Below are 26,684 nucleotides of genomic sequence, written 5' to 3' on the forward strand. Positions count from 1 at the left end.
AGCGTGGGTTCCCTTCACTGCAAATATTGGGCAGAGACAGTACCAGGCAGTAGATCACTGTTCTGGCTTGAGCTAAGCCTTGTTATGGGTCAGAGAGGGGCACTGCCTTTCATTCAGAATAAATGTAAAGAATCCATTGTGATCATGTGACTGAAGCTACAGCAGCAGCACCCAAAACATAGGCACATGGCAAGGCTGAGCAGAAGCTGAATCATGTGGCTCGAGGGGTTTCAAGTGCAGGGCTAGGGCTTTGATTGGGGGACCAGTTTCTCTGGTCTGTGAGCAAACGCAAGAGGCACAACACAAGGAGACAAAAGGCAGAAGTAGAGAGAAAAAGCCAAGTAGACCTAGCCTGGAAGGACAGTAATGTGGTCCTGAGATAAAGCTAAGAGACAAAGCTCTTTGGGTACAGAGTGCTGACTGGAAAAGGCAGGCCTGGGACAACCAACAAAGAAAATGTCTGTGGGTTTGTTTTGTTCCTCCTGTGTTTGGGGAAACAATTTCTCCTCCCAACTAGAACAACTGCCAGGGTCCCAAATTTTAAGCAGCTGCTCAGGCCAAAAGGGGTACCAATAAAATGTAATGGTGTCTACTGCAAGGGAGACCTAGCAAGCTTTTAATGAAAGGGGAGGAGAGATGGAATCTGGGACAGAGAGAGACAGAGGAAAGCTGGTCTTGTGCTTAAAGAACTGGATGGGCACTCAAAAAATGTGGGTGCAATTCCTGGCTCTGCTACAGACTCCCCTATGTGGCCTCAGGCAAGTCAGTTCATCTTTCTGGCCTCAGTTCCCCCACCCCAATCTGTAAAATGGGGAGAATAATCCTCCCTTTGTCCCACCCTGCGTCTGCCTCATCTGTTCAGACTGTGAGCTCTTTCGGACAGGAACTGTCTCTCGCTATGTGTGCTTGCGGAGCTTAATGCAAGGGGCTTCTGAGCCAAGTTGGGACCACTGGGCACTACAGTAAGGATACCAGAGCCAGAAACACAGAAAGCTCTGGAGCCAGCTGGTCTCCAGAAGGGAAGCTGTGTGCACAAATGGAGGAGAACAGAGCTGAAATTGACCCCATGATGGAAGTGCATTTAGCAGCTTCCCCCACATCGCTGTGCCAACGCCCTCTCACCTGCTCTGCAAGCACCCTGCTGTTCCAGGCCTGCTGGGCTCTCCACAAACAGCTCTACTGAGGCCTCTGAGTCCCGCCCTGCAGCCCCCTTGCCCTTCCACTTCAGAACACAGGCTGCTAATTGTGCCAACTTGGGCACTGGTTCTATTGATGCAGGAAACAAACACACACAAGGGGCTAGAGGGAGACGCGAAGAGGGAGACACCACCGAAGCCATTGGTGATGGTATTTCAGGAGTTCCCAATCAGGTCAGCTGCTCTGCAGCCAGCAAGCGCGGCGTATGTAATATCTCCCTCTTTGCTTCCACAGCCCCTTTTAAAAAGGTTACCGTAATCCCACGGCTATCCCCACAGGCAATCAATGCCAGGCTGGCCCAGCCTCGTTATCGACAAACAACAGTAACAGCTAGTTTGCTTCAGTTGCTTCGGCTTCAGATCAGGGGGAAGCGCCCACTCCCTTCGCAGCCTCATTACTTCCATGCATGCATGGACACAGCACCAAGGGTGCAGGGCAGAAGGAACAAAGGGAGGGGCTGGGAGAAGCAGCTGCACTGAGCCACAGCCTCAGCTGCTCTTAAAAGACACTGGAGAAGAAACTTGTAGGAGCGCAGGATAGAGGGAACATCCTGGGCAGGAGGACAGGACAGGAGAGAAGCCCTCAGCAAACAGGCACACAAGGTGGTGGACCAGGGCAGGAATGGTGATGGAGTGGCGTCTGAGGCAGGACAGGTGGGGTGGAGTCTAGTCAGGGCAGGAATGGTTGCATCATCTGCAATAACAAAATAAGAGCACCAGAAGGGTAAGGGATGGAGCTGAGCAAGGGGTGGGAAAAGGAAACTGCAGGCAAGAATGTGTGCAGGCAGATGGGTGTAGGACATTCAGGCTTTAGAGATTCAGGCTTTTCAGTCCCTGGTTCAATCCCCGCTGGGTTGGCCAAGATGGTGACAGTCACATATGCACCACTTAATCCATCAAGAGAGGGCTAAAGTGGGACTTGACTGGGACACAGGCCTAGCCAGGCTCCTCCACCCAGGGCTGAATCCCACGCTATGCATAAGTGAGGTGCAAAAGACCAACATACAAATGTCTACCCACTCCCCGTGTTCCCAAACTGGCACCTCCTGCTCACGTTCCCTGGAGCTAGCGGTGATTCCTCCAGGAGTTTGGAGAGACGCCCAAGCAGCAGCTCTAACCTGCTTTGCGTGACACTTAGCAGCTCTGACAGCTGTTTGGCGAGGAATTGGATCTTTTTGAAATTTAAATAACATGTTTTCTGCATTTGGCTTGGGAGACAACCTGAGGATAATCACATTATGCCCCATGCAGCCGTGAAAGCAACACTCTCCTTTGCTGAGCATTTCCCCATCCTATATCCCAGCCTCCCCCTCTGGCTGGCAGTGCCGCCCCTTTGTATAAGAAGCGTCACTCCTCCCCCTCCCCACCAAATTGCCAGAAACATTTCCTGTTAATCAGGGGTTGGATTTCGGAATAGATCAGCCCATGAATTAATAATCCCTGACTCCAGACACTTCACTTTTCATATTTTTCCACCAACTAAATATTTCCTTGATGATAATTTAATCCAAAATGTGGGGGGGGGGAGAAATGGCTGTGCTGTCTGGAACCCAAAGGCTGAGCTCCCTGGAGCACCTTTGCTTCAGAAGTTAAAAGCAGGAGTTCGATTCAGCAATAATATGATCCTCCCTTTGAGCCACCTCTCAACTAGACTGAGGAATCTTTAGGGTAGGAATTAGGTCAGCCAAGGCATTTGTACAGCACCCAGCACAATAGGGGTCCTGATCCTGCCTGGGCATTACTTCAGGGAAAACAATCTAGCCACTGCCTTCAGTTAGCCCTTTCAGAGCTGAACCGAGCAGGGCACTGATAGGAGATCTATGATCCCCTTCATCTGTGACCTGTCTGCTGAGCTATTCCCCCTGCCCTGTTATGATGCTGGATGTTTTGTGAGGTGGATAAAACTGAGAACTGGCAAACTCATTTCACACAGGCCACTGAGCTGACAGACAATAACAGCTTGATCTCTCTAAGCCTGTGACCAAAGAGCATAAATAGGGCCCCACCAAATTCACAGTCCATTTTGGTCAATTTCACAGTCAGAGGATTTTAAAAATCATAAATGTCATGATTTCAGCTATTTAAATCTGAAATTTCACGGTGTTGTAATTGTAAAGGTCCTGACCCAAAAAGGAGTTATGTGGGGGGGGGAGGGTCACAAGTTTATTGTATGGGGGGTTGCACTACTGCTACTCTTCCTTCTGCGCGGCTGCTGGCAATGGCGCGGCTGGCTTCAGAGCTGGGCAGCCGGAGAGCGGTGGCTGCTGGCCGAGAGCCTAGCTCTGAAGGCAGAGCCGCGGCCGGCAGCCGCGCAGAAGAAAGGGTGGCAATATCGCGACCCCCCTAAAATAACCTGGCAACCCCCTGCAACTCCCTTTTGGGTCAGGGCCCCCAATTTGAGAAACACTGCTCTCCCCTGTGAAATCTGTATAGTATAGGGTAAAAGCAGACAAAAGACCAGATTTCATGGTCTGTGACGCAATTTTCATGGCCGTGAATTTGGTAGGGCCCTAAGCATAAGGCTCTGTGGTCTATTACCAACACCCCAGAGTAACCGGTCACTTGTTAGTATCTGCCCACTATTCAGCAGAGTCAAAAATCTAATGGTGGCAGGCTGCGCTCACGCCTCCCCTTTCCTTCACCCATGCCCTGAGCTACAGCCCTGGCTGTGGCATGTGAGCTCTCTAAGGCAGGAGCATTCAGATGGCCAGCACAGTGTGTAACCATTATAGGCACACGAGCTACTTCACTGCAGTTAAGAGCATTAACCTCTCACCGGAGCAGAGCAATATGTCACTTCACTGCTGACAAAAGCAGCCGCTTGTGCCCTTAACTGGTTTTATTTGGAAGAGTCTGAAGGGACATTTTTCTATTAGCCTACCCCATTGCAGGAACACACTCTTAAAGAAGCCCTAACCTTCCAGACAGTGCAATGAGCCATGTAATGTACCTCTGAAGAGTAATAAGGTTCCGGCCCTTCCACTCCTCTCCTGCCTCGTATATTACCACAACCGAACTCCGTAGCCATAGCGACATGGCTGCTGGCGAGAAGGCAAATGGTACAGGCTTGGCATTCATCTCCAGGGTTAAAAGGAGAATGGGTGAAAAGAAGTCAAGGCATTGCAAGTCCTCGTTTTAGCTGGCTGGAGATGTAGGGGACTTGAGAAGAGGGAGAAGCCAATGGAAAGGCAGCACCGATGGGTGGTCATGAAAACTGATGGCCAAAAGTTACAAATGGACTGGGATGATGTTCCAAAGGATGCTCAGTGGGTGGCACTGAAGGAAAGACACCGAGACAGAGAGAGAAATCTGAGGTTCTCAGATTCCTCCTTGGCAGACAGACCACTGAATTCTGTACAGCCAGTCTGCTCTTACTTGATTTCAGTTGCCAGGGCTAATGAGTGACTTGTGGGTCCCAACCTGAGACTCTTTAAAGGGTTTAAAGATTTTCCAAGGGAGGGCATTCAACCTTGTTTGAAAAGTCAGGCCCCTTTAAGTTGTCTTAAACTGCAAACACCCCAAAAAATAAAGATGTAACATCCTTGTTTGGGTTATCGGTAGACATTGAGCCTGGGACCTCTGTATCTAAAACCATGAGCTGCTACTGCCTGAACCTCTAAACCTGAAACAAGTAGCAAATTCAAACCTATTTTTCAAGACAGAGACCTACATTATGATGGAAGTAAGATGACAGTTCCTATCAGTAGCTTAAGAGTAAAAATCCTTACTAGGATGTTGTGATCCCAAACCCAACTATTAAATATTCAGGAAATCAGCGTTAAGGTTATTAAGGATTGGAAATGCACAGTTATAGCACCCAGCCAACCTTAACTCCAGGCCCACAGTGACAGGCAGAGAGCCCCACGGTGTTAGCATGAGTTACAACTAGAGCTAGGAGAACTTATCCATCCAAAACTTTTTTCATTAAGAAAAAAATGGAGATTAGGAGACATCAAAATGCTTCACAAATTCATGTCAAATTCACTGACTTGTTTCAGTAAAAAAAAAAAAAAAAAAAACCTGAAAAAAGACCACCCCAAAATTGAAGTGTTTTGATTTGAAACAATTTTTCATTTCAAAATATACTTCAATCTTATATTTTAAAAGTTTAAAAATACATTTAAAAAGCTCAAAAATGAAGCATTTTGTTCAACCGAAAATACATTCTTTCTTCAACTTTTTGGTTTCAGGTTGACCAGAATTATTTTTCCACCCCAATTTTACAAGACAGCCACAAACTGAAAAATTAGTTACTGACACAGCTCTAGTTACAACTAATCTCTTTGGCACACCTAGACCCAGGAGTCCTGACAGACTTGACCCCAGGTAAGGGTCTTCCCTCCTCTTAGCAGTTGCACCCAGAGTCTGTTCCAAATACAGCATTGGGTTTTTCTCCTGGGAATCAAGACAAAATTGTGTGCCTGGTCCTTCTTGTCCATTCTCCCCTCACTGTCAGGGCAGAGAGCTCCCACTAAGCACTAGGATAGACCCAGGTGTATACAGATGTTTATATCCTGAGTGTACAGCTGATCTGTCTTGCTTTTAAACCCATTGACTGGAGCGGATCGAAAGGTGGAATTTCCATTCCCTGGGAAATTCCAACACATCAACATTTGCTTTCATCCCGAAATGGGATGAAAAGTTGAAATTAAAAAAAAAAATGATGGAATGGAAATTCAAAAAAAATTGTAGAAACTTTTCATTTAGACATTTTTGAAAAACATTTTGACATTCCTGAGGGAGCCGCATTGCACTGTGTGAGATATAGTCCTCCAGGGAGCCCTGCTCGTAGGAGACAACAGGGACCCAAATTTCAACACCCATAAGACAATGAGCTAGAAAAATGCAGCTTAATGTTATTGTTTAACTGATTCAAAATGAAACATTTTGGATCAATTCAATAAAATATTCTGATCTGGGTCAAACTAATCCACAACAAATATTTCATTTTAATTGTCCTCACTGGGAAACTGAAATGAAATATTGCCTGCAGAAAATTTTGATTTTGCAGAAACTTTGTTTTCTATTGGGAAAATCATTCAACAGAAGATTCCCAACCAGCTCCACTATTCGTGTTTTTTTCATAGAAACATAGAAATGTTGGGCTTGGAAGGGACCTCGAGAAGTCATCAAGTCCAGCTCCCTGTGCTGTGGCAGGACGAAGTAAACCAGGACCTGGCAGGTATGTATCAACCTGTTCTCAAAATCCTCCAGTGATGGTGATTACACAGTCTCCCTTCAAAGCCTATTCCAGAGTTTAACTACCATTACAGTTACAAAGTTTTCCCTAATATCTAACCTAAATCTGCCTTGCTGCAGATGAAGCCCATTACTTCTTGTCCTACCTTCAGTGACATGGTGAACAATTGATCACAGTCCTCTTTATAACAGCCCTTACCATATTCAAAGCTGTCATCAGGTCCCTCCTCAGCCTTCTTTTCTCTAAACACGCCCAGTTTTTCTCCCCTTTCCTTATTGGTCAGGTGTTCTAGACCTTTTGTTGCTCTCCTCTGGATTCTCTCTCCAGTTTGTCCACACCTTTCTTAAAGTGTGGCACCCAGAACTGGACACATTACTCCAGCTAGAGCCTCATCGGTGCAAACTAGAGAGGGACAATTACCTCCCAGGTCTTACATATTATTCTTCTGTTAATACACCCCAGAAGGATATTAGCCTTTTTCATAACTGCAGCACATTGTTGACTCATATCCAATTTGTGATCCACTATAACCTCTACACCCTGTCCAGCAGGCCTACCATCTAGCCAGTTATTCCCCATTGTGTAGCTGTGCATTTGATTTTTCCTTCCTAAGTGAAGTACTTTGCACTTGTCTTTATTGAATTTTATCTTGGTGATTTCAGACCAATTCTCCAATTTGTTAAGGTCCTTTTGAATTTTAATTGTGCCCTCCAAAGTGCTTGCAACCCTTCCCAGTGTAGTGTCATCTGCAAATTTTATACCCATGTGCTCCACTCCATGATCCACATCATTAATGAAAATATTGGCTAGTACCAGACCTAGGCCTGACCCCGTGGGACCCCACTAGATACATCTCCCCAGTGTTCTTTAACCTGTTCTTTCACGATTTTGCCATGGGACTAGCATGTGCCTGGATGTTCCTCACTCCTACTCTGCATTTGGGCAACCCTTAGACAGGTGAGCACTAACTCCACAAGGGATCTTATAGCCTTCCATAGGCAAGTGCTCACCAGTGGGACACAGGGCTGCACAAGCTGGCCCGCAGAAAAGAAGTCCTTTCTCCCAGTATAACACTTAAGGCTTAGGGTTCATACTGGTACCCTTCTTCAAACCCTACCACTATAAGGTCCTTTCGTGTCTATTTTGGGCATCTGGAAATCAAGATCCCTCAGGTAAAAAAAACCCAACCAAACCAACCAAAAATCAACTCTGCTTTTTCTCCAGACCTCTTGCTTTGAATCCTGCCAGCTGGACCTGCCCCCACCTCTGGACTCTTTCATAAATCACAGCGTGTCCAGACTGACACAAATGCAGGTGACACAAATGGCCATCTGCCCTCTCCACCCAGGCCTGGCACCTGGTCAAACAGCCTCCTGGAACTCCAGCACAGTCGCCCCATTACCCAGTCACTCATTCCCATTCCTGTTCCCCTCGCTGCTGACCCCCCTGCCCAAAGAATGGGAGTGGCAGCAGGGTGTCAGCCCCCCCCAAGAGAGAGGGGAGCTGTGTCTAAGTGTCTCCCTCTGGGAAAATCTTTGCTTAATGGACTTGACACTCCGCTGGGCGAGGGAACACGTTTTGTGTGTCTACGAGACAAATGAGCAAATTACAAGATCTCCAGCCCACTTTATCAATTCCTTATTATCTGATGCTTGGAGGCAGCTAGGTCCAAAGGGAAAAAAAAAAGTCAAACACCAAACCACAACAGCTTTGTGAAAGAAAGAAAGAAAGAAAGAAAGAAAGAAAGAAAGAAAGAAAGAAAGAAAGAAAGAAAGAAAGAAAGAAAGAAAGAAAGAAAGAAAGAAATCCACTCCAAGGAAGAGCCTGCGCTCCTCACGCTGATGGTCATGCCACAGAAGATGAGAAGGTAGCACGTTCCAGTTTCAGTTCCGTCTTGCCAATTTCTCCTCATCTGCTTAAAATTTAGATTGACCTAGCTACATCACTCAGGGGTGTAAAATGTTTCACACCCTAGTGCCATAGTTAAGCCAACCTAACCCCTGGTGCTGATGTGGCTAGCTACCACCACTCAGGGAGATGGATTACCTCCATCAGTGGAAAAACCCCTTCCATTGGTGTAGGTAGCATCCGCACTACAAGAGCACAGCAGCACCACCGTATCTGTGCTCCTGGCACCCATAGCTTAGACATGACCCTAGGTAAGAGACTAACAGAGACAGACCAGGAAAATTCTGTGCTGCTGGAAACTGGCACATCTCCACTGAAGTTAATGGAGCCCTGGCGATTTCCATCAGCAGGGAATTTGGCCCTGGATTCATTGCACCTTTCTGGCTATTTCCCCAAGTTGTCCTCTCCCAGGATTCCTCAGTATCTGTTAAAAGAAAAGGAGTACTTGTGGCACCTTAGAGACTAACCAATTTATTTGAGCATAAGCTTTCGTGAGCTACAGCTCACTTCATCGGATGCATAAAGTGGAAAATGCAGTGAGGATTTTTTATACACACAGACCATGAAAAAATGGGTGTTTATCACTTCAAAAGGTTTTCTCTCCCCCCACCCCACTCTCCTGCTGGTAATAGCTTATCTAAAGTGATCACTCTCCTTACACTGGACCAACATGAGTTAACTAATAACACTTTGCTGCAGAGTCCAATAGGAGGCAAATGCAGAGAGTAGTGCAGGGGTGACCCTACCTTGGGTCACCCCTGCACTAAAGTGGGTCTAAAGTGATCACTCTCCTGAAACCTGTCAGTATCTGTTAGTCATCCATTGACTTCAGCGAAAGCAGGAACATGTTGCTTTGCTGGATGCATTTGGCAGATGGATTCCAATGTCAGGAAATGGGAGGCACCAGACACAGCTATAGACCCCTGCTCTCACGGAAGCCAATGGGAATCTTGAAAAAAGAAAAGGAAGTCTCTAAGGTGCCACAAGTACTCCTTTTCTTTTTGCGAATACAGACTAACACGGCTGTTACTCTGAAATGGGAATCTTGAATGTCTGAATGGAATGGAGCTAGATAAGAAAGGGGAGGAGCTGCAAGCGATGCCTCACAGTTACTGAGTTCCTAGGAACAGCTGCAGCCTGGAGCCCCTTGGAGGTGCATAAATCAAGGAATGCATTTCAAATAGAGAGGAAGAAACGGTGCAGCACAGAATGCACACGTGCACATGGGTCATCTGGCTTGGGAAAGGATCCCACAGGCCTGGAGACAATACAGAGGGGGCAGAGAGAGGGAAGAAGAAAGGAGACACAGAGATAGAGGGAGCCCTTGAGGGCCAGGAGAGAAGGCAATGTCGAGCTGCAAAATTAGAACTACCCTGAATACCCAAAGGAAGAGAATAACACCCAGAGGTCCCGTACTGCACCCAGACCCCATCTCTGCAAGGTCTCTCAGGACTAGAGCACTCCCCAGAAGATCCAGTTACAAACTCTCCAAGTCTCACCCAGCCCTGGGATCTCAGGTGGTGGTACGTAACCAGCTCCAACAACTGCACAATGCCATTCGCCATTTCTAATCCCCCTCACCACAACGGTTAGTTACCAAAGCCACTGTGTGGTTGCAAAGAATACTCCTCACAGCTCAGAGAAATTAGCAGGACAAAGACCCAGGAGACCCAACGTAGGGTCACCCCTGCACTACTCTCTGCATTTGCCTCCTATTGGAGTCTGCAGCAAAGTGTTATTAGTTAACTCATGTTGGTCCAGCACTCTGCTCTCAGTTCCACTGTTTTAAACTCCAAGTAACTCCACAAAAATCAGTGCAGTGCCACCAGATTGGCACCAACATCACTGAGATTAGACTCTGCTGCAACAAGCGTTAATTATATATCTATACACGCTAACCCCAAGAGCCTGCTTCTGGTGCCCCGTATTTCGTGGCATCACCAGTGCACGGTGTGAACCACTACCGAATGAGAAGAGTAAGGCTCAATTCTGCTCTCAGTCACACCAGCACAATCGAAATCTCTCCTGACTGGAGCTACTCTCGATTTGCACTTTTACTTGCTTGCTGCTTTATGTGAAGAGCATCTGCCCTGTAGTGTTTCACGCCTGCTTTGCACGGGTGGAAATAACAGCGTGAGGTGCAGGGCAATTGAGAATGAGGCCCAAAGCATTCTCAGTAGCAGCGCTAGAGATGTCACCGTTATCCATAGCTCCAGGCTGCAACATCTTAGTCACAGAATTATGATTGCAAGGCAGCCAGGGGAAGGGGGGCACAATATGAGATATTATGGGGTGGGAGATAGGCTGGAGAGGAAGGGATTGAGGAATGGGAACGGGAGCTAATGTTTTATCATTCCCCTGGAGGTTGGCAGAAGGTCTATTCACAGGCGAGAGGAAGAGAATATAAAACAGTGAAAGCATGTTTTGTTTTGCTTTTATTACCTGAGAAAATTGAAGCGAGTCTGAATATATCAGAGAGACGAGAGGTGACCGGCTCGTAAGGGGAAGCTTCATAAAATTCTTCTCCTGGAGTAGGGGAAAAAATAAAATAAAAGAGATTGAAACCCCGCACTGAATAAACCCAACAACCACCCATGCTATTACTGAGCTGCCTCCCCCAGCCACTGTGGGGGAAGCCAGTCATAAAACACGAAGGGGAATAGGTGCTAAATCCCATTGAATTTCAGCAGGATCCAGCCACGGAAATTCCTTTGACTCCTCTACAAATCCTATTCATCCTGGAATGTTCTGATGATTCATTTCTGCAGAGCTGGTCAAAAAAATTTGACCATAAAAATTTGCCCATAGGAAAATGTAATTGTCAAAATTGAGACTTTCCCCACAGGAAAATGTCAATTTCACCAAAGCTTTTTGATTTCCTGTTTCAGGAGAATTGAAACAAATGTTCATTGCAAATGGACACTTCAAAACTAAACAAAATTTTTTTTTCAGTTCAAAAAAATCTCATTTTGCCATGTCGCTCAAACCTGTTGACGTTTTCCCAGATTCAAAACTTCGGGGGATTTTTCTCCCCTGCTTTGCAGAAAGTGTCAGTATTTTGACAGTACCTTCCAATCAGAACAGAAAGTTATTTCAACATGTCAGAATTCTCCTCTCACCCCCGAACAGCTCTCGTTCAGGGCTTAGCCTTTGTTAGAATTATGGCCGATTTGGTGGGGAAGAAAGGGCATTTCCAACCTTGATTTGTATTGATAAGCAGCCCCCTACAGTTCCTGGTATCATTGGGTCCCTATCTAAATAATTTTGCAGCCTTCAGCACCATCATATCATAGCTCCTCCCAAACATTAATGACTTTACCTTCAGAGCCCCACTATAAATCTGATGTCATCCTCATTGTACAGATGGGGAAACTGAGGCACAGAGAGGTTTGTGTGAACTGAACAAAGTCATCTTGTAGCAGAGCTCAGAACAGAACCCAAGTCTCTTAACTCCAAATCCATCTTCTCACAAACACTTTCGCACATAGCAGAAAGGTGTATATTCAGGGGAAGGGGGAAATTTGAGTATTTTAATTACAAATCCAAATTTTTTGCTTCCAAGACCTTAATTGGGGTTTAATAACCCACATCTACAGACCCTAAACAGGCTCAGCAGAACGCAGCAGCCCCTTGCTAACAACCCCAACCACGGACCATAACTCTGCCAAAGATCATGGCATATTAACCCTTGGAGCATTGGTATGCAGAGAGCTAAAGAGCTTGTGGCTTTTCTCCAGGGCGGCTTCACAACTCTGTGGAACTGAGCAAAGCTGCCAGTATGACCAGTATACATAAAGCACCGCACTAGGGGCCAAACCTTGGGACCACTCCCATTGACTTTAATAGTGTCAGAATTTGGAGAATTTCTCTCCAGGGCAATGAGCCCATTACTAAATTGCCTTCAAGCATCTCCAGGAGCGATACTAAAATTAGTTGCAGGTGATGATCTCTCTTGCACGCACACACACAAATTCCTAAACCAAACTGCACCCCAAAGAGCAGCCGTCAGCAAAAGTTAAGGGTGGGATGACAAGCAGAATAGGTCATGAGAGCATCTGTCCCTCTTAAGGAGAGATTCGTGAAAGGACCATTAATATTAGTCGTGGCCCCTGAATGCTCCCATTGTGCAGGGGCTCTTGCTAGAGAGAGAAAAAGAAAAAAATCAATGGAAGGCCACTCCAAGCTCCCAGCAGAAGACTGACCAACAGCCTTGTGCATCGATTTCCATTGTACCTAGCCATGCTTTCAGTGAGCTCCCAGCACATCTCTGTGGATTGGGAGAGAGCCAGGGCTTGTGGAGAGGGCCTGTCCGAAGACATTTCCTGCCCAGAGGAAGGGTTGGCAGACGCTGAAGTGCCCATCCTGGTGATAAGTGAGTTGGGGTTGCAGTGGAGGGATTAGGAGCAGATGAACTGCCACGCCACACATGGACCCATAAACCAAGGAGGACACTGGGTCTAACCACACTGCCCACACCGGCTCTCTGGAGGTGGAGGCTGGGCTGGGGATGGCTCCTTTCCAAGCTAGCTCTCTGCTGATCAGCAAAGGGGATTCTCCAGGAAAGGGGCAGATAATTAAACAGAGCAGCCTTTTTCCAAACCCAGCAGCCAGGCCCAGAGCCTGCTCTGGGTTATATCAGTATAGACCATTGTCTTCGGCGGCATTGACGCCGGCATAGCGGAGAGGAGAATCTGGTCCTGTCTGCCCAAACCAGTACTAGGAACTGTGATGCTAGAGTGGGAGGGTGTCTTGTGGGTAAGGCATGGTACCAGAACTCTGGGGAGCTGGTTCAATTCCTGGCTTGGCCATAGACTCCTTGTATGACCTGGAGCAAGACACTGAAGACCTGATTCTTAAAGGTATTTAGCTGTCTAACTCCCATTGCAGTCAAGGAGAGTTAGGTGCCCAAATACCTTTAAGAATATGAGCCTTAATCTCTCCATGTCTGTAAAGCAGGGATGACCATTCTTCTTTCGGCTGTTTAGACTGTAAGCTCCTGAGGCGCGACTGTCTCTTGCTATGTGTATACGCAGCCCCTGCCACAATAGGGCCCTGATCTCAACTGGGCCCTGAGGGCACTGCTGTAACACAAATTACAGCTAGCTACTTTTCACTGTTGGCTTCGGCTTGCACCCGCCACAACAGACCCCAGAAATAATCATGGGGATCTCCAAACACTTGAATCAGTGCTGGATTTAGCCTCCCCAGTCCTTGCCAGGAAAGTAGGTATTATTCATCTCTATTCTACATTACCCCGCACCACGTGCAGTCAGCAGGGACTGACTCCACCACCTCCAATGGCAAGCACAAGCCTCAATCACTAGAGCTAAAGGAATCACTATTAACTAGCCGCAATAACAGGCTCTTATCCCCTAGGTGGGCCAGCCACTAGCATGAAAACACAACATGATTTGGCAGAGCTTACAGAGGGGGAAGTGAAGCATGAAGCGATGGGTATGGACGGGCGACTCTACAGCAGACCAAGCCTTGGGGTTGGGATGACAAGTGGGTGTCAGGAGTAACAGGAGACCTCCAAATTCCACCTTCCGCCTGGGTTTCAGGTCTACAGATGTGAAGAGAACCAACTCTTTTCAGTTCGCTGGTGATTCCAAAATGTTTGTTTTGAGCTGAACCAAAACTTTGAGCAAATCAAAACACAGCTTGATTTTGAAACGTTTGAGTTTTGACTTTACCATCTTTAAACTGCTTTGATAATAAAATAAAGAATTTTGAAACAGTCGCTTCAAAGCAAAACACAAACATCGAGATTTTTCACAATTTTTTTTCGCAAAACAAATCTCGCAATCTGTCAATTTTGGTAGACCATGCAGATGGTGAAAGAGAGGCATGGAGGATTCAAATCAGCCCTGATCTAAGCAGCTGCAACTCTTTGAAATCAATGGAAGTTCCATCCTCTTGTGCCAGAGCTGATTTTGCTCAGATAGTTCAAGTGATTTGCCCACTATTCTCAAAGGCAGAGCCAAAATCAGAACCCAGGAGTTCCAATATGGGGTTCCGCGCTTGCTCCCCAACATCAACACACACCGATATCCACACTCTCGGATCTGCTTTTTCTTTCTCTTGCTTCAAATTCAAATTTGCAAGGCTGATCTAAAGTAAGGCTACCTGCAGAAAAAAGGGGGCCCTCTCCTCATGAGAGAAGTGCTGGGATACCGCCCTTTACCACCAGGTCATGGATTCAAATCCAACCTAGGTCCATAGCGACCAAAAGCAATCGCTCCCATGAGATGTATGTGACGTGACTTGAGTGGGATTCAATTTCATTCCTAGTGTTTTAAATTGTTGGTACGACAGTATTTACAATCCCGCACCAAGCTCAGGGTTCCATTGCACTAGATGCTGTACAAATACAAAGGAAAAGATACTTCCTTCCCCAGAGAGCTTACAGTGTCACTAGGTAAAACAACACAGAATTTGTTCCCATCTGTAGGGTGGGGACAAGGCACAGAGAGACGAAGTGACTTGCCCAAGTCACAGAGGGAGTCTGTGGCAGAACCGGAAATAGAACCCAAACCTCCGGGCTCCTAGTCCAGAGCCTCAACCATCTCTCCAACTGTTGGCTGTTAAACCATCTCTCCAGACCTTGCCGCCACAAGAACACTCATCATGCTAATTGTCCTATCTCAGACTCGGTTGCCCTGGGGGTAGGAGGGTGTCTCTCTCTCGAGTGAAGGGGAACATGAAGTGAGCTTGCTCTGGCCCACAGATGATGCACCTACTCTGTGGATGAACAGAGGTCTCACACGGTGACCCAGTTGTTAGTTCCCTTGACAGGGAAGATGCTCAGCCAGAACAGGAGACAGGAGGCTTCTGTTTCTAAAAAGATTTACAAGCCTCCTAACAGACTGTGGCCCATGCCCGCTCTTCCAGGCTCTTCTGGATCATTCAGGATATTATTAGCCTGAGCAAGGCTGCTTTTGTCCCCCATAATTAAGAAGCCACTCAAAACCTTCTGCTGGAAAAGAGGCCTATTAATAGGCAGGAAGCAATCAGGCAGGGCCGGCTCCCCTTCCAGCAGCTCCTCCACGGACGGTTATAAATGCATTTCGCAACAGGAAATGTTCAAAAAGATCGTGAGGCAAAACTGGCTGCCAGGGAGCTGGGATTGAGCCACCCTCCTTCCCTGCTGCAGAGCAGAAGCAAGACCAGGATGGGACCTGGATAGTGGGGAGATCAGCAAGAGGACAGAGAGAGAGGCTCCCACCTGGCTCCAATAGCTTCCACCGCCATTCGGTGGCCTCTGAGAAATGAATTGGTGGGTCTCAGTCCACTTCCCCCTGGCCAGGTGTCTTCATGGCACGAAGGAGCTGGAGGAGTAACTCACGCTTAGCGAGCATGAGCGACAACAGCACGGCTATCGCGCCGTGAGCTGGAACACAAGCCTCCAGACGGTGTCGTGCTCACGCTGGCCACTCCAGACCGCCCCATCTCAACTGAGCCCAGATCACCTCAGCTCAGACACAGTACAGCCAGTCTCCCACAGGCTGTCCCATGGCCTCACTCTCTGTCCACCTACCTCACCTCCATGGCCCAGGGACCAACCCGGCCGAAGCCGCCAGGAATACACATTACACAGCACAGACACGCCAGCCCCAGTTCCAAGCTGTTCCCATGACGACCGGCTCCTTTTGGCAATGGACTCCTGCCCTGCCCGCTGAATGGGCCTCGTGAGGAGTCCCGCGATCGGGTACCCAGCAGCCAGGAGGAAGGTGCCAATCGCCTTTTGGGAGGGGGCAGCAGCACTGCAGGCCCACAAGAGAAACTAGAAGGCGCCTGCTGGAATTAGAGACCACGGACTGACCTCCTGGAGGTGATCAAAGCAGACTGAGAGGAGCCTCAGTGATGTGAGAGAACAGAATTCCAGCCTCCAGGCTGGAAAGGAGAAGAGCAGAAGGAACACAGAGAAAAGGCAAGCTACAAGACGGCAGTGTCATCTAGTGCACAGAGCACTGGACTGGGGAATCACGAGACCAAAATGCTATTCCTGGCTCTGCCCCAGACCCTGCTTTGTGTCCACGGAGGAGCCACTTCTCTCTGTGCTTCCCTTCCCGTGTCTGCTCGAGCTAGATTGTGAGAGCTTTAGGGCAGAGGCTGTCTCTGACTATCTCGGTTGAAGCCTCTGCTAGAGTACTACAAACGAATATTGAAAACAACAACAACCCCACCCTCCTCTTGTGTTATTTTGGCCTGTTACCACGGGCTGGTGAAATTGAAAGGCTGTTAAAAGGAAAGGAAACACTTACGATCATTCTGTAAGAGTCCCTCGTTTAAATCCTGCCAACACGTTCGCCATGCTGGGTTTGCTAATGCTCTGATGACAAATGGCACCTTTATTAAAGTGTGTTTAGGAAACACTAACCTCTCTCTATATTGCTTTGCCAATGCAATAAATAATTAAACACCGGCTGAACCTTGCTGCTCGCTAGGAAAATTACCCAGTATTAAAAGGGCATCGAACTTCCCCTAAGCTGGCTGAGATGCAATTAACCGCTGGGAAAGGCACTGGGGTGAAACCAGCCAGGCTTAATGCAGGGAACTAAGCTGCCATGCACCAGGAGAATGCAAAACTTGCTCACTTGAGAAAGGTGAGCGAAGAGCAGGCTATTGGCCAGATGCATTGTGGGAGAATTAGCCTCTCTGAAGCATCACATATTGTCAGTGTCAGAGCCAGGATACTGGCTAGATAGACCACTCTGATCCAGTGAGATAGGTGGGGGATCACTGCATTGAGAGATCTAGTTATGGAAGGAGATGGGATACCTGAACAGATTGTCCAAAGGTCTGCTGCACTACAGTGAGTCTACCTGCATAACGAGGTCTCTGAAACAAGATGGGATTTTGTATGATGGCTTTGGATGGTCCTGCAGCAGCTCCCTGCTATCCTAGTCCTGGGTTCCCCACATAGCTGTGCCAATGCCCCTCCTTGCTGGGCATCAGCACAACCTTCTACAGCTGGTCTGTTACCTACTGGTTAGACCACAGGAGAGGAGTCAGGAGTCTTCCTGGGTTCTACTCCTGGCTTCCCCGCCGACTCTGTGCATGAATTTGGGCCCTTTGGCCTTGTCATCACGATGGGAAAAGGTGTGTTCTTACCCCGTTAGCTAATATGTGGTAAGACAAGGTAAAATCTGAGTGAAGGCAAAGCTGTGCCATTCTCATGTGAGTTAACAAGTTGAGGTAAACCTAGGATCCTGGCCAGAGTTGCCATCTCACCCTGCTAACCTGTGTGAAAGCTACAGCCTTCCTTGTCTTCACTAGGATTTTACCCCATGTTAGCCAACACATGGTAAGAACACACCCTTTTTTTCCCTTCTGTTTCTTAGTTTCTTTCTGTGCCTCAGTTTTCTGCTCTGTGAAATGGGGCTAGTATTCTTCCCTCCCTCCTGAAGTTGTTGTTAGGCTAAATTCATTCATGTGTGCAAAGCCCTTTGAAATTGCTGACTGCACGGTGCTGAGGGGCAAATCACCATTAAGTAGAGATTCCTGCTTCCCGCCTGACTTTCTGGCCATCCAGCAGCAGAGCTGACCTAGAGGCTAGGGTTTACTTCCACCAGCTGACACGTGTTAAAACTACAACTTGCCTCATCTTCGCTTGCAATTTAACATCAGAAAAAAGTGTGTTTTAACCAAGCATGGGTGAAGGTCTAAGGGAGTCACCAGGGGCCAAAGGTTTCAGAGGTACTCAGCACCCACAGTCAGGGCCAGATTTTCAGCACGTTGGGTGCTGAGTGCTTTTGGAAACCTGGTCCCAATGTTGACTGCACACAAACTTACAACACTTTAATTAAATGAGTGCAAACCTCTGGGCGGACACTCTTATTCCAGTTTAAAAACTGGTTCTATTGGTTGAGCTTACCCCTGTACGTTTACCAACACACTCTAAAACGACACAAGCCCGGTTTAACCTCACTGAACAGTGTCCACACACAAAGTTTCACTGATTGAACTAAACTAGTTTAAAAATCACACTGATAGTTGAACAGGTGCCACTTTGTGGGTAGGCCGCGTTCTATTCTATCTCCAGCCTGGAGCCGCCAGGAAGTCACCGATGGAGGAGAGACCCGTGTAAGGAAAAGAGGAGGGTTACAGTTTTGGTTGCGCCGCATGGTTAGAAAGAGGAACTATTCCCCTTTCACTCCCCACCACACTCCCTTGGCTCTTAATTACATGAGAGGAAAAAATGAATTGCTTTCACTTGCAGGATGCACTCCTATGATGCTCTCTCTCCCCAGCTCCTTTCATCCTCTCTCTCCTGTTCTACCCTCTCTGCTTTATCCTTCCTTCCCCCAATTTTTCCTCCCTCCACCCCACAATCAGTTCCCACTGAGGCACCTAAATAAGGGCTGAGTTTTTCATGGGGCCTGCTGTGTACTGAATCTGCTGGTCGCTCCATTCAGGTGCCCAAGCAGGAGCCTTCGGGTACAGAGCTCTTTGAAAAACCTGGCCCTGAATCTTTAATGAGGCAGCATGGTCCAGCGGCTGATGCATCTGACTAGGAGTCAAGAGACATGCGGTATATCCTAGCTCTGACACTGACTTGCTGTGTAACCCTGGGCAAGTCATTTAATGTTCGCTGATTCTATTTCCCCACCAATCTTTAAAATGGGATAGTGAAACTCACCCCACTTTGTAAAACACTTGCAGATCCAATGTCCTTTGCAACTGGCAATTATTATTTCCCCAGGGCTCTTCTGAGTTCTCTACATGCTACCTGACCCTGGGCACTAGAATGTAGTCACTCTCTAGCACCTGCTTTTTGTGTGCGAGACACCCCAGTACACATAACCCACTTTTCACCTCTCTCTTACAAGGAAGCAACATCCACCATTTCATCTGCATGTACCGGGAGCATTCCCAGGCACCCAATGGTCTGCAATCCGCATTGTGGGCAAACGTATTAAGGAAAAGCTACAGAGATCGGTACGGATAGGGCTGGACGTATCTTGGCTGGCTCATCGTTGTGGGACAGCAAGGATGGATGATGCACCTCTGGCTGGAAAAGATCGTCCAAGGGGCAGCACAGGTGCAAGGGAAATGGGAGGGAGGCAATTTGCTCACTACAAATAGCAGCCCAGTGGCAGCTGGGATTGAGGCAGAGACTCAGGCTCATTCTAGTCACCAATGATACATTTTCCCATATCACAGAGCAACCCACTGGGGGATAGTCAGAAATGACTACGGCCTCTGCTCCATGCAGACAGAGGATGGAAATGACCAGGGGGGCAGCTACAGACTCAGGATTGAGGGGTATGGGCAGAGCTGCGAGAAGGAATCTTGCCAGCACCTGCCCACAATACACCAAATTCCAGCCAGCACTCCCAGCCCCTCAGGTCTGGGGGGTCCCCAATTCCACATCCTAGCACAGCCAGTCAGCTGAGCCACTGATTGTGATATATAGCAAGGGGGAGGGGAGGGCCCCCGACTTGCTGATGTAGGGAGGGGAGGGATGGGAAGAGACAGCTTCCTCCCCCATCCCTTTGATGAGGAGGAGAGAGTAGATAATCCTCTCTCCAATAAACAAACTGGCCCAGCGCTGACAAAATCCAATTTCAATTACCTGCACCGCTCCCCTCTCTGATTTACACCCTCACTGGCCTGCAATCACAGCTGCCTCTGGTGCATCTCGAGGCAGTTCATCTATGGAAACAGCCAGCTCCGAGATCCCCTCGTGCCCTTTCCACTGCTCTCGCTCAAACCCCACCCTTGCCAGAGAATGGCCAGTATTAAGAAGGTGCCTGGTTTTCTCCTAGAGAGCAGACTTAGGGCAGCTGACAGACTGCACATGGGGCTTTAGTACAGCCTACAGCCTGTTCCCAGCACATGCCCCTCTATGGCATGCACGCAGCGTCAAAGGCCTGTAAAGAGTCAATGACACCTAATGGCCAAAGCAGTAGCTTGGAAGCCAGGAACTCCTGAGTTGTAGTCCCCTTCCTCACTCTTCTTTTGGGGGAAACTGAGGCACGGGGAGCAGATGATCAGTCCCATCCTGAACTCAAGCAAGAGTTCTGCACTCACAGGGTTTGAAGCCGGAATCATATTGTAACAGATACAGGACCACTGAAAGCTTCTTGTCCAGAACGGGGATCAAACCCCAGCCCTCTTGCTCCCTGAGCACAGGCCCCTGCTGCTTGAGCTAAAGGAGAGTCTGCATAAGCTGCAAGCAGTGCAGGGCCTGTGGCACATGACTGCGCAGTTCCAACACCACCCACCAGAACTGGCACATAGCACTGTTAGAACAATCCTTTCTGCACTTATATAGACTCTTGTACCCGAGGATCTCAAGACACTTTACAGAGAAGGGGAAGGAACTTGCCCAAGGTCACTCATTGAATCAGTGGCAGAGCCAAGAACAGGAGCCAGGGCCATAGTTTGCTCGCACTGATGCCAGCATAAGTCTGAAGCAACTCCACTAACTCCAGTGCAGTTGCCATAATCCAGGCTGGAACAGAGCAGAAGACAACTAGGAGTCTGCTTCACCAGCCACGAGCCCACCCTGCCTGGCAGATGAGAATTCCCAGAGACAGCGAGTAAGGGGATGAGGTGCCATTCCCACCTGGCGAGCCTGGGCTTCCACTGGACACAGACAGCAGGAGCCAATACAGTGCAGGAGAGGGAAATGCTCCGCAAGCAAGGCCTGGGGGACACTCATATAGATACACGAGACTAGATTGACAGCCCGGAGCCTGCTCTGAGAGGGGGGCAGGCAAACAGCCCATGCACAGGCACCAACTGGAGACCTGGCCCTTTGACCCCACTAACGCAAACTGGAAATTAACTCCCCGCTCCCTGCTCGCTGAGCTCCCCTCTCCGTGACCTGTCTCGATGCCCCGACGTGTCTTCTCATTACAGCCCAATCTGCTCCACCGTGCGCAGCCCCTTCCGGGGTGAGGCTGCCTAGGATCAGCCTGGCATTCACAGCTTGGTTATGAAAAGGCAGCCGCACCAGAGAAGAGCCCAGCCCCACACTCCTCTCACTCCCATCAGCCCCTGTTCCAGCTCAGTGTGGTTCTTGTGAGGATGCTCCTTCCAGAATACTAATCAGCTGTTTAACATGGAGAGAGAGGCAGTCCCAAAGCCGGTCAGCCTGGGACTGCCCTCTGCGTTGGTGCAGCTCACCGAGCTCTCAGCCCCTGCCATTGGCGATGGCGGTGGGGGTGTGTGCAGGCACTAGGAAGCCTCATGGGCTCTCCAAGTCTGGCAAATTCCCAAGGCAGGGATGGGATGTGCCCGAGTCTAGAGGAAGAGAGAGTCTGGGAAAAGGGGATGGCGAGAAAGAATCTAGAGGGGGAGAGTGGAGAAAAGGGAGAAGAGTCTGGAGGGGAAGGGGCGAGTTTGGTTCTTTCTTCCCCATCCCCACCCATCGATTTGGCTTCTGTTTGATAATGAACAAGGTGAGAGATCTACCAGGGATCTAAACACTGAAACCTTGGGGGTTGAAAGCTGAGACATGCCAGTCCAAGACAGCCCTACTGATACCACTCCAGCTCTACCCAGGCTTACACCAGCCCGTGCTGCAGAATAACCTTGAACATTCTCCATGTAATTCCACTAATGCCCCATATTCCTGACCTGAAGAACACCCCCTGCTATTCCAGTCCTGGACTCCCCTCACAGCTCTGAAAATGCCCCTCAGTCCTTTCCTGCTGTTCCAGTCCTGGACTCTCCCTACACACACACTGCTCCACTAATGCTCTTCACTCCAGACCGGCTGGCCCCCTGCCACTCTCGTAGTAAACCCTCCTCCCAAATACACTAATGAAGAATCTGATTCTTCGCTGCCTGGCACTTGTGTCACCCGTTATCTCACCTGTGCAGAACAGGTACGAATCGCTCCCAAATCAGGACACCAGCGGGAATGTTTTACTTCCCCTTTGCACAGGTGTAAATGGCAATGAGAGAGAGAGAGAGAGAATCAGGCTCTGAACACATCTCCTAACTCACGCCTGCTTCATCAGCTTCCAGGACTAGCCACATGGGGTTCCTGGCCTTGCCAGAGTGGATCAGAACAGCTAGTGGATGAGAACTGTTCCCTCTCCACCCACCCCCAGCCACACACACCACTACTGAGCTAGCGGATCAGAACCCACCCACCTACCAACAATCCAATGGGCCGAAACCACCCCTCCAGCCATATCAAATGGATCAGAAGCAGAACAGCCCCCAGCTACTCCTGAGCAAACAGACTGGACCATCGCATAATGGTGCAGAAGGGCCCCTTTACCGCTGGCCCGTGGGATCAGCCCTCACCCTCACATAGCTCCGACGGGGCTAATCCATCAGAACAACTGCATATGGGGCACCCCCCTCCCCGAGGACCAAGCCCGCCCCACGCAGGACGCTTACCCTCCGTCAGCCCGAGGTGTATACTCCAGTAGATCTGAAGGCACTGCAGCTCCTTCTTCATGCCCCGCTTGCAGTGGCAGTCGTAGAGTGAGCTCTCCTGCAGCACCTCGAGAGCCGCCTGGCACTCCTTGTTGGCCAGCATAGTGTTCCTGTCCCGGCCAGCCAGGCACTGGCGCAGGGTGCGGTAACGGGAGCTGCAGCTCGACTCAGCAGCGCACAGCTCATTGGCCCGGACACAGTCCACTGGGGTACGCCAGCCATGAGGGTCTTGGCCAGATGCCAGGGAATGGAGGATCTTGTCTGGACAAGGGACGGGGAGGGGAAGAAAAGAAAGACCAGAGCGAGGTGAGTGATGATAGCCACAGGGCAGGGACGAGAGCCCTGCAGCAAAGCAATGCACTGCCCTTTCACAGCCCCTCATACTGACATATAGCCCCCCGCCCAGCCAGCCTCCGCTAGACCTGGGTCCCCCTCTCCCAATCCTGCTGATGCAACATGATCCTGACCCATAGTTCCTACTGCTCCACCAGCCAGGTCCGCACCCCCCGAGCTCTGCCTCTTCAGCTGCATCCTGACCTGCAATCCCTCCCCCCTCCTCCTATATTAGCCCTGGGTTCCCCACTCCCCTCGGTGCTGCTCTGCTACACTCTCAGCTATACCAGTCCTGGACCAAGGAATCCATTTTGAAGCACTTGGAGGAAGGAAGGTGATCAGGAACAGTCAACCTGGATTCACCACGAGCAAGTCATGCTTGACTAACCTGACTGCCTTCTATGATGAGATAACTGGCTGTATGGATATGGGGAAAGCGATGGATGTGATATATCTTGACTTTAGCAAAGCTTTTGATATGGTCTCCCACAGTATTCTTGCCAGCAAGTTAAAAATGTATGGATTGGATAAATGGACTATACGGTGGACAGAAAGCTGGCTAGATTGTCGGGCTCAATGGGTAGTGATCAACGGCTCAATGTCTAGTTGGCAGACGGTATCAAGCGGAGTTCCCCAGGCGTTGGTCCTGGGGCCGGTTTTGTTCAACATCTTCATTAATGGATGATTGGATGGATTGCACCCTCAGCAAGTTCACGGATGACACTAAGCTGTGGGGAGAGGTAGATATGCTGGAGGGTAGGGATAGGGTCCAGAGTGACCTAGACACATTGGAAAATTGGGCCAAATCTGATGCGGTTCAACAACGACAAGTGCAGAGTCCTGCATTTAGGATTGAAGAATCTCATGCATGGCTACAGGCTGGGGACTGACTGGCTAGGCGGCAGTTCTACAGAAAAGGACCCAAGGATTACAGTGGACGAGAAGCTGGATATGAGTCAACAGTGTGCCCTTGTAGCCGGGAAGGCTCCTGGCATATTGGGCTGCATTAGCAGGAGCATTGCCAGCAGATCGAGTGAAGTGATTATTCCCCTCTATTAGGCACTGGTAAGGCCACATCTTGAGTATTGCGTCCAGTTTGGGGCCCTCCACTATAGAAAGGATGTGGACAAATTGGAAAGAGTCCAGCGGAGGACAAAGAAAATCATTCAGGGGCTGGGGCACATGACTTACAAGGAGAGGCTGAGGAAACTGGGATTATTTAATCTTCAGAAGAGAAGAGTGAGGGGGGATTTGATAGCAGTCTTCAAATACCTGAAGGGGGGTTCCAAAGAGGATGGAGCTCAGCTGTTCTTAGTGGTGGCAGATGACAGAACTCAAGTTGCAGTGGGGGAGGTTTAGGTTGGATATTAGGAAACACTATTTCACTAGGAGGGTGATGAAGCACTGGAATGGGTTACCTAGGGAGGTGGTGGAATCTCCATCCTTAGAGGGTTTTAAGGCCCGACTTGACAAAGCCCTGGCTGGGATGATTTAGTTGGGGATCGGTCCTGCTTTGAGCAGGGGGTTGGACTAGATGACCTCCTGAGGTCTCTTCCAACCCTAATCTTCTATGACCCCAGTTCAGCTCTGCAGCCCACCTGCTCTTTCAGACCTGGGATTCTCTTGAGCAGAAGCTGTCTGTCATGCCTAGCTCATAAGAGACTAAGTGGTGCCATAGCCTCATTTCTCCTGCGGCCAGGTTCCCAGAGTTCACTACCTCTCATAGCACTAGTAGATTGGTCCTTACAACCCTCCGTTAGCCACATTTTCCAGGTGGGGAAACTGAGGCACCACACCATGAAGCAACTCAAGCAACATCACATAGCAAATTAGGAGCAGAGAGGGGAATAGAAGCCTGAAATCATTGCTGTCAGTCAGTTGCTCTAGCCACTAGAGAACATTGCACTGCACATATAAAGCCGTATATTTGTAGTCAGTGATCACATCAATATGAGTTTCATTGCTTTTCAGTCTGAAGTATCCTTACAATATAATGAAAATCCTGCATATTAAAAATATGAGAGGCAATGAAAAGATGTACCATGCAATAAATCTGGCTTAGCTCTTATGATGACAGTCACAGAAGGGTTAATTTTTCACTCTCTGAAGGACCTAGACAACAACCTTCCATGGAGGCCATCATCAGGGTTTGAACTCCCTGCCTTCAACACCAACCTCTGCCATTTGAGCTAGATGAGTACGTCCAGTAGCTGGCAGCCGTAGTAAACTGTTATCCTCCAGGGGAGCAGCCACTACAGGGGAAGGCAGCATGCACTGTGCTAGCATGAGACATTGGGAAGCATTAGCAGGTCCTCAGGATCACTGATCAGCTACAGAGAGCTCGTTTCCAGGGCTGCGATGTTTGTCACTGACTAGCCTTATTAGAGCTTAGAGAAGAGGTGGTGCAGGCCTAGTCTCTCCCGCTGAAAGAAAAGATCAGCTCACAAACCTGCAGTAAGTCATCCCTCAGTAGACACTACAGCAGAACTCACTCGCAAGAGTCAAACTCCTACTGGACTCTTCAACACCCTCCTCCTGGTTATAAGGGTTTTACTCTTCCACCTTGGGGGCGGGGGGGGGGGGGGAGAAAAATACCATGTGACTTATGCAACCGATCGCAACACAGCTCAAAAAATGAAGACCGTCTCAGTGGATCATGTGCTGTCAATCCACAGGATAAAACAAAGCCCACTGACTCCATTGCACTCCGCTCCAGGTGTGTCCCAATGTCAGGTTCACAGAACCCAGGATGTTCCACCTAAAAGGATCTTCTTCTCAGCTTGCAGCCACCCATTGAAATAAGGGCGGGACGGGGATCCTTGTAAATCTGGTCACACTCCACTTCCAGGTCTCTCTGCCCCTCCTGTCCCAGGCTGCACTGATATGTCAAGGAAGGTCCATGTTGTCACCTGATTATGTGTAACCTCTATTCAAGTTAAGGGCCAGATTTTCAACAGAGCTCAGTGTCCATTACGCATCCGCTGGTTCCCAACTCAATGGGTTTGTTGAGGTTTAGTCCCCCACTGGTGACTGCAATGACTTCATTGGGATGACCCCCCCTTTCCCACCAGCGTCGGGTTATGGACTAGTGGATGGTCTGCCAGACTGGGACTCAGGAGAGCTTTACTCTATTCCCAGCTCTACCACTGCACTTATGTGGGACCATGGGCAAGGCACATCACTGCCCTGTGCCTCAGTTTCCCCTCCTGCTTTTTGTCTGTCTTCTAAATTGTTAGCTCTTAGGGACTGTCTCTTACTGTAGGTATATACAGCACCGAGCACAATGCGGTCCAAATCTTGACTGAGACTTCTAAGTGCTGCCATAATGCAAATAATAGTAATAAATAATCTATCCTATTGCTGCTTATTACGACGTCCCCCAGTATGGAACAGCCTGCAACTTAGGCATACTGGGAAGGCAAGATAAGCAAACCCTATGAATACGGTGGGAGTTTATTTCTCATCTTCTAGGTTGAAACCACCAGGCTCCTCTCTCCTGTGGCCAGATCTCTAGAGGTGCAATAACTCCCAAAGCCCATACGTGGCCTTTACATAGCTCATGAACTTGTCCAGGAGATAGACAGGCACATGTAATAGGCCCACCCTGACAGAGGAGGAAACTGAGGGTCAGCAAAGTGAAATGA

At 48.9% G+C, this 26,684-nt stretch overlaps 1 protein-coding gene across 3 annotated transcripts in view; it reads right to left on the reverse strand.

The window, feature by feature from the left end:
- The window catches only part of GFRA2 (GDNF family receptor alpha 2), a 96,374-nt gene that overhangs the window by 59,604 nt on the left and 10,086 nt on the right, over window positions 1-26,684 (reverse strand). For all 3 annotated transcript variants that reach the window (XM_084615215.1, XM_084615214.1, XM_084615216.1), the window contains exons 2-3: window positions 22,669-22,968; window positions 10,747-10,830 (exon numbers count right to left, since the gene is read on the reverse strand). In XM_084615215.1, the coding sequence (XP_084471341.1) occupies window positions 10,747-10,830; window positions 22,669-22,968 (384 nt within the window). The remainder of the gene's footprint in view (window positions 1-10,746; window positions 10,831-22,668; window positions 22,969-26,684) is intronic.

Source organism: Lepidochelys olivacea (genome assembly GCF_965140295.1).
Source record: "Lepidochelys olivacea isolate rLepOli2 genome assembly, chromosome: 26".
NCBI classification, from domain to species: domain Eukaryota; kingdom Metazoa; phylum Chordata; order Testudines; family Cheloniidae; genus Lepidochelys; species Lepidochelys olivacea.